The 7,821-nt window shown below is 44.5% G+C and overlaps 2 protein-coding genes across 3 annotated transcripts; one reads left to right on the plus strand and one right to left on the minus strand.

The window, feature by feature from the left end:
* Positions 1–80: 80 nt before the first annotated feature.
* Positions 81–4,901, minus strand: klhl7 (kelch-like family member 7). Of its 2 annotated transcripts, XM_079288356.1 has the most exons (12): positions 4,576–4,901; positions 4,341–4,443; positions 4,011–4,104; positions 3,664–3,788; positions 3,297–3,472; positions 2,786–2,960; positions 2,266–2,408; positions 1,839–2,079; positions 1,510–1,711; positions 1,068–1,165; positions 779–962; positions 81–592 (listed from the first exon to the last, which is right to left on the minus strand). In XM_079288356.1, exons 1-12 carry the CDS (start codon positions 4,702–4,704, stop codon positions 397–399), a joined length of 1,866 nt encoding a protein of 621 aa, XP_079144482.1. In that variant the 5' UTR covers positions 4,705–4,901; the 3' UTR covers positions 81–396. The 2 variants fall into 2 exon arrangements, with proteins under 2 accessions (XP_079144482.1, XP_079144483.1); XM_079288357.1 differs by lacking the exon at positions 4,341–4,443 and having other exon boundaries at positions 4,576–4,624.
* A 276-nt stretch (positions 4,902–5,177) lies between these two features.
* On the plus strand, positions 5,178–7,552 carry LOC306791300 (uncharacterized protein). The gene is made up of 4 exons (XM_079287950.1): positions 5,178–5,289; positions 5,698–5,776; positions 5,922–6,143; positions 6,254–7,552. Exons 1-4 carry the CDS (start codon positions 5,236–5,238, stop codon positions 6,640–6,642), a joined length of 744 nt encoding a protein of 247 aa, XP_079144076.1. The 5' UTR covers positions 5,178–5,235; the 3' UTR covers positions 6,643–7,552.
* The last annotated feature ends 269 nt before the right edge of the window (positions 7,553–7,821 follow it).

The following is a 7,821-nucleotide window of genomic DNA, read 5'->3' on the forward strand; positions in this document are numbered from 1 at the left end:
TCTACAATAAAAAATAGAAATCAAACTCAGACATGTTTCTTCATCACATTCAGCTAGTTTTTACTTGTAACCACGTGGCTGAGAAAAAAAATGTTTACTCATTCTCTATGAAGTCATTTGTCTTATTAAATATGAACACAACACAACCAATATTCAACTATTCATGAATGCAGTACATCTACACTTCGTAACAGTATTTTATTCCAAAACGATAAAAACAACATTATAAAGTTCCTTAAACGAAAGGACAAAAAAAGAAATGTGGCTACTGGACAAAGTTAAAGAGCATGACCAGTTGTCTGCCTAAATGCACACGTGAATATTCACATTAGTAGAGGAGCTGTCAGGCCACTGGAGGCCCAACGCAGTAACTGTCCCAACATACACTGAATCATCCTATGAGGAGGATGAGGAGGAAGAGGAAGCAGAGGAAGCGGCGGAGGTTGTGGAAGATGCCGAGGCGGTGGCTGCAGCGTGTGGCTGAGAGTCTATGAGGTCCATGTCGTCGTCTTCGTTGACTCCGCACGTGTCGACCACGCAGATCAGGCAGCTTGTGACGGGAAATGCTCGCACCTTGCTGCAAGCCACCCACCTGAACACAGAAGAGAACGGATTTAGAGGCGGCATCAAATTGAGAACTTTCATTAGTTGTGAGGCAATTAGATTAAGGGTTTAAACAAGCTGTTTAAATTTCACAGATTCCCAGTGTTTCCATTAGTGACAGAATTCAACATCTATTTATTCATTTGTTTTAGTAATATCTATTTCATACACTGACCTGTCCGTTTCAGTGTAGTACTCCAGGACGTGTCCGAGTCGCCCCACACCTTGAAACCCGGCCAGCACATAGATGACCTCACCGACCGCTGCACACTTCACCGTCACACCTCGCCACGGCATCGCCAAAGCAGCACGCCACTCATTACTGGCAATGTCATAGTATTCCACCGAGTCAAGTCCACCTAAAGAGAGAAAAACAATATCATACTGACACCACATTTGCTACGGCTACTATGCTGAATCGTAATATTACAGGATTTTAGTAATATCATTTTTTTTTTTTGCACCTATAGCTCCCTGCCCTCCAACAGCGTAGATCCTGCTGTTGACCACCACCAGCCCATGGTTCTTCCTGGCCTCTCTCATCCCAGACAACTCCCTCCATCTGAGGACAGGAAGGTGGAGACAAGAGGTATTGAGGAGAAGACAACAGCAGTAGCAGTGCAAGGGGACTCACTACTTCTGTGTGAATGTACATTTTGATGATTGTCAGCTCAATACAACATTGATATGATATACAGACAGTAAGTAAATAAGACATGTCTTCACATTGTCCTTGCGTTTCCTGCTGTTGTCACCAAGTACATAGCAATAAGGCAACAGTGTTCCCCATCATAGTCCTTTTCAGTATCCCATTCATAAACACTGTAAACAAACCAGGGGACCAACAGAAATCCCCACATCATCCTTTGGGTTTATAGTTCTAAACCATATGTTTGTGCGACTCACTTTTGCGTGCTGGGGTCGTAGACCTCACAGTTGTCGAGGACCCTGCCGGACACGTTGTTGCCCACCGTGCCTCCACAGACGTATATGAGCCCGTCGGCCTCCACCGAGCCGTGGCTACAGCGAGCCATCAGCATGCTGGTCTTCACCTGCCAAGACTCCGTTCTCGTGTCATAGCATTCGAAAAGGTCGAGCGCAGAACTTCCTGCAGACACACACAACACCACGATTACGCGCTTTCAGAAGGGGAATGTCTTCTTCGCCCGTGAAGGATCATCAACATCTACTATCCCCAGATCCCGAGTTCACCCCTTCCACCTCTCTGTGCTCACCCACTTCCGACCCCCCAGACGTGTAGATCTTGCCCTGGGCAGGGCAGGCAGCGAGGCTGTCGCGAGGCGTGGGAGGTCCCAGCTTGGAGTACCAGCTGTCCTTCAGGACGTTGTAGCAGTCCATACGCTTGATGGGGAAGAGCTGTGAGCCACCCAGGATGTAGACCACGTTGTCCCAGAAGACGGCTGTGGCGTCTCTGCGCTTCTCGAAGGGGCAGCGGATGTCTGTCCAGGTGGAGTCCTGCATGAACAGCCAGACTTAAACTCGACTTTACTACACAAACCAATCGATGTCATACTTGTTTCTACAATATCTGATCTCATTTTTCCAAACTAAAACCCAACGTTAGAGTTCAGAAGATTCCCACTTTAATATTAAATGAGAAGTATATGTCGATACAGAACTTGACTGACTCAAGCGCAGTACCTTGGGGTTGAAGTAGCGGCAGGACTGAGGCTGGGAGCCTCCAAACAGAGCGATGCGGTAGTCGTGCTTCTTGCGTCGCGGTCGGCTGTTCTCCCCCAGATCCTCCCGATCCTCCAGGGACAGCAGGTGGTAGCGCATCCCACCTGGTGCCAAAGCACAGGCGCGCTCATGTCAACCCAGCAGACCGTAGCAGTGTGCCTTTGCACCAGTTTAAACGTGCTCTCATGATTTGTGGTGGCGGCTCATATGTTATAAATCTGCGAGAGCCCTGCCAAAACCTTGATTTCAACCCTCAATATTAAAAATAAAGTTGTAATCTTTTAATATAGAGTACAATGCGGACACTAAGTAATGTAACATTTTACACAAAACAGAAAATGTCAACCGTTTCCTCACCAATGTTTTTCCCCTCACATGATTACAATACACTCACTACTGTGTGTGTTTACTATGTCTGTTTGTGACATGATTTGTGTGTGTGTGTGTGTGTGTGCGTGCGTGCGTGTCTCCTCCTACTCACTGATGACCATCTTGAGACACTGTGGGTTGTCCTGGATGAGCGGCTCAGCCTGCACCGTCTTGGAGAGGAAGGTTTTGGAGACCAGAGGAAAGCGAACGCACCCCAACACCTCCACCATGTACTGCTGTCTGTTACACACATCGTACTTCAGCCAGCGCACGGCTGCGTCATAAATCTGAACACAAACGCAACAACAAGACATGTTGGAGCATTCAGATTGTAGGTGGTGGTGGTTTTAGCCAGTCAGCTTTGTCCTGACGGGATGAAAAGCCATCTGTTTGGGAATCTTAAGTTGTAAAATTAAGTATTTGTCATTATTTGCACATAATAAATTGTAAGGGCTTATTATTTTGCCACGTCCCTGAACTTAGGCACCGACAGCAGTACCAACAGAAACACCTCAGACATGTATTTATTTCGCACAGTCTTAAAAATTACAGCATAAAAGAAATGAAGCACATGTGCATGTATGTGTGTGTGTGTGTGTGTGTGTGTGTGTGTGTGTGTGTACCTGGGCCTCAGCACGGACAGTGAGTTTGTCCTGGTGCAGTAGGTGTGTGAGCTGTGAAACATTTAGTTGCAGGAACTCATCCAGTTTGTAGACTTCAGTGAAGTGGAGCTCAACGAAGTCCTCTGCTGCCGCCTTCAGCTCGGGACAGTCCATACAGTCTGCCAGGGTGGAAATACCTGCAGGATTACAGGACGAGGACGAGTCAATCTAATGCGTTACATGATGTGACCCAAACCAAAAATGTGACTCAAGAAGACAACCCTAATTGTACATGCCAGGCACAAGTACCAGCTAAACTCACTCAAAGGGCTTCGCAGATTTTGGGGTAAAAAGCAAATGAGATATGATTCAACTTTGATTGTATTACCAAGGCAGTTTGTTGCATCAATTTCTCCTTTGAGGAACTCCACACACATCTTCTTCACGGGCTCAATCTGGTACTGGTTGGCTGCATCCAGCAACGACTGGACGTTACTGTTGTTCACCGAAATCCTGACACACACACACACACTATCATTAAAGAGGTGTTTCTGATGAAATCAGGTGAAAGTAAGTTGAAAGAGATTGTGTCTGTTCTACTGTTAAGCTTCGCAGCTTTTGTAAGCAATAACACCACAGTGTCATATTTCCTTTTTTTCCAGGTGCACTGTGTGCCTCAAAACGACCACTCCTATATGTCACGATTGGAGCTCTACTTTCAGCCAAGATTCTTACCGAGCTGTGTAGATAAATTCAATCAACAGCTCAATGATGTCAGGCTCGGCACTCCTGAGCTCCACCTCGTGGGACATCGACTCCATCATTCTGGCTGGAGGTGAGTAAAAAGACAGGTAGAGTTCATAGAAAATAGAGACATATCAGCAAGACATGATATTCCTCTTATGCTAGGCAACAGCTTGGGTGGCACACTGCATCATTTATACTGTGACATCCCAAAATAATAATGTCCGATCAGAAATCACACCACCCCTATAGCAGCAGAGGCAAATGTTCTCACTGCTGTGGTCCACAAAATATCAAGCGTGTTTTCGTGTCCACACTTACTGGTGAACATGAGGCTGAAGAAGTGGCTTGCAGCAGCCAATACTACTCTGTGGGCAGGAAAGTGTTTCCCCTGAACCACCAGGGTGACGTCACAGAGAGTAGCCTGAAGAAAACACACGCATGTATCAGGACAGGGAAGGACACACACTTACAGCAAATTACTCATGTCAAACCCTGTTACCGACACACACGCTCTTGTTTTCTTTTCTTTTCTCTCACACACACACACACACACCTGTTTCCTCATGTTGTTCATGACTCCCATGATGTTAGACAGCTGTCTGAACTCCTCTTTGATGGCACACTTCCTCTCGCTCTTTTTCTTGGTGATAGCCGCCTTGTCTGGAGAGACCACCCCCGTCATGTCAGCCCGATGAATGGAAATTGTTCGGTAAAAATGAAAACACTTTCAGCAGTGTGCAGCTGCTGCAGCCTCTTTGTTGTTGCTCAGCCGCTTGGCTTGGCTTGCTAGCAGCCTGCAGCTTATTGTGATGTTATGAACTAAAAGGCAGCCAGTTTTACGGCAGCTACTCCTTGAAAATAAAAATAGAAATCATAAAGATGAACTTTCTATCGCGATAAAACGGTGTAGCGCGATGTATTTGGTGAGCTGCTCGAGTGGTGGTTTTCTTCTTCTACGTTTTTTTCTTTGGTTGAAAATAGTCTCGTTCGCCCTCTACCGACAGGTGCGATAAATAACTAATTCATCTGCGGGATTGCGGAACTGTCTGTCACGTTCATACCTGCACAAGGAATCCAGAAAACATAACCAGGAAGAGAAGTTTTTCAGAAGTCTCATGACGTTGACGTCATTTGGAATGTGTGCGGATGACAGATGCATTGTCAGAAATGATTGACCTGGAAGTAAATTGAGAGAGAGAGCTGCGAGAATAAAATGCTCCGTTTTCTCTGCTGTTGCTGCTTCTCAAGTGAAAACTCCGCCACCGAGGTACGTGATTATTGACTTTCGTGTAAATGTTAATGATCATTCAAGTTCAGCACAGACACTTGATCACTGCGTTGCTTCGGTGAGATTACTGGATGAACCCATTTTCCAAGAATGGTGAGGACGACACCCGTTATAAAGAGTGAATGTGTTTATGACATGCTCTACGGTTATCACAGTAAAGTCCCTTTGACAGTGTTTTTGTTTTGTCTCACAAGACAAAGTGCAGAGGTACTCTAACATTGAACTATAACACAAGTGCTCCATATAGGAATTATGTGACACACTTGAAATACATGTTTTTGTTTATGACACTGTTATTACATGTGTCGAGGTGAACACAAGCCTTGTTAGTGTTTTCTGTCTCTTTCTGAAAAGTGCAAAGAAAACAACTCTGCTATTATTTTTCAGAGGCAGCCCCTCCTGCACCCCACACCATCTGACCCGGATGGAGCTGGATCAGCCAGGCAGAACCGGCCAGGGCACAGTGGTACATAATCTCTATGGATGTTCATGTGTCTTTCTCTCAGAACTGCATACTTCCAATGTATACAATTATGTATGAATTTGTACTCCATGTGTTCTTTTGTGTGTGTCTGGGTTGGGTTGTGTGTGATACTCTTCCCTCCCCCCAGATGCACAGACAGTGAGGCGGATCGGCAGGCTGGTGATGAGGCGAGTGTGTGTGCCAGAGATAGACCAGAGGTTTTCTGACATGGCCGAGACCTTCAACGAACAGCACGAGCGCTATGAGGCCATGGTCCGACATATCAGCAACCTGCGTCAGAGCTGCGGGTGTAACCACGATAACACTCTGGCTTTGGCCGAATGTGTGGGGAAGATCAGAGATGAGCATGGTAAGGGAGAGCTCCTTGCCAGTGTAGGCAACGCGATGGCAGGTTTCCTTACTGCAGTTTTCAGTTTCCTTGCTTTGTCTGATTCAATCTCCATCTCTCCCCACTTCCAGAGACCAGGTACAGGGTCACCCTTAAGATGAAGGGCTATGACTTCACCCTCAATGTGGTTCCTGTGCGTGAAGGGGAGGAGGAACCACTGCCTCCACAACTGCAATTGGCACAGGATGAAATGAAGGGCACTTCTGAGGGCGCCAAAGCCACCATCTCAAAGGGTACCACACTTCAAGAGTTGATTGGATGGCTGCTCCGTAGCAAGGATCACATGGCTGAGCAAGTGAGAGGGGCTGCAGTAACTCACCAGGAGCAAGGAAGACTGGAGGAGAACCTGGAGGAGAACCTGAAGGAAGTGAAGAGGGCGAAGGAGTTGTCGCTGGGATACAGACAACGGGCCAGGGAAGTCCTCACTGAGGCTGCACAGATATCAGGGGCTAATGTGTAGTTTATGCACATGTTAGATTCTCAAGTTGAATCCACCAATTACAATATAGGATTAAGATATTCACAGAGGTTATACACAATTATGCACACACAGAACGTCATATAAATGTGCCAAATATCTCTGCTTTGCCGGCCATTGCAGCCTTTTGTATCATAATACCTTCAATTCTATCTTTGTTTCAAATGTTTTATTAAACTTTAAATAAATCTAGCAGACACTCACTTTAACACTTAAACTAAATTGTCTGTGTAAAGACAGTATAGTTTCCTGGATGGGTGTAATCTTACCAGCTAACATTAGGGGGCATTGCAGACTTGACTATTCGAGCAGTTGCCTTCATATTCATATTCATCAGATTTAGTCTGTTTCTCAGAAATCACACTACATGGATTACGATTCCCTAAATTACAGAGTCGGGTATCAAAATAATGAATGTATTACTATTTTTTAAAGAATTGTATACACTTACATTTTTGCAAATCTTTGCCACAAGGAAATATTGTTCTAATTTCTTCCATAATGCAATAGAGATCAGGATGCAGTCTTCAGAAGCAGCAATGATGAATTGGACCAGAGTTTATTTTGTGACTGTGCCAGTAGTGTTTTGTTATTCTAACATTTGGAGGGAGCAGATTTGCTGATTGTTATCCACAAAAGCCCATGCATTATTGAACTGATTAAAAACCAGCAGCTTTCCAGCAGCTATTAATGTGAGAAAGCAAGCAAACACATGGTCATATGCCATCTTGATAATTCATTTTGGAAAATCCATTGTTCCAGAGGTCATGGTCAAGTGGTCATGCATTGTTTATGCAACCATTTAGAGTCCTGCTTTTGCCTTAAACTTTACAGATCAATGTGTCCTAATGTAGTGAGTAAAATCTGAGAATTCATCTCTACATGAAGAAGTTTGGGAAATAAAACAAGTAAATTGAAAAGATTTAAATATGTGTATGTTTAATAAAGGCAATCTATATTAATTATATCATTCGTGACTTTGATTCATTGTTTGTGCAAAAAAAGTCGTCCAAAATAGTTATGTTCATAATCAAAATGTGAATATGTATAATATATAATATATGAGAAACAAAGGCACTCACTGACTAATGCACATTCAACTGCAGTTTATTTGCTGCAGTATGATCAATTATTCTTACAATGTAATCATAATTTAACTGT

Source organism: Melanostigma gelatinosum (assembly GCF_949748355.1).
Source record: "Melanostigma gelatinosum genome assembly, chromosome: 17".
NCBI classification, from domain to species: Eukaryota; Metazoa; Chordata; class Actinopteri; order Perciformes; family Zoarcidae; genus Melanostigma; species Melanostigma gelatinosum.

Bases quoted from the DNA above. Each gene is read 5' to 3' on its own strand.
- klhl7 (XM_079288356.1), bottom strand. From the start codon at position 4,704: ATGACGGGGGTGGTCTCTCCAGACAAGGCGGCTATCACCAAGAAAAAG. The intron at 4,444-4,575 runs GTGTGTGTGTGT...TGTTTTCTTCAG, and splicing joins TGAACAACATGAGGAAACAG to GCTACTCTCTGTGACGTCAC. The intron at 2,961-3,296 runs GTACACACACAC...GTTTGTGTTCAG, and splicing joins CTGTCCGTGCTGAGGCCCAG to ATTTATGACGCAGCCGTGCG.
- LOC306791300 (XM_079287950.1), top strand. From the start codon at position 5,236: ATGCTCCGTTTTCTCTGCTGTTGCTGCTTCTCAAGTGAAAACTCCGCC. The intron at 5,777-5,921 runs GTACATAATCTC...CCCTCCCCCCAG, and splicing joins GAACCGGCCAGGGCACAGTG to ATGCACAGACAGTGAGGCGG. The intron at 6,144-6,253 runs GTAAGGGAGAGC...CCCCACTTCCAG, and splicing joins GAAGATCAGAGATGAGCATG to AGACCAGGTACAGGGTCACC.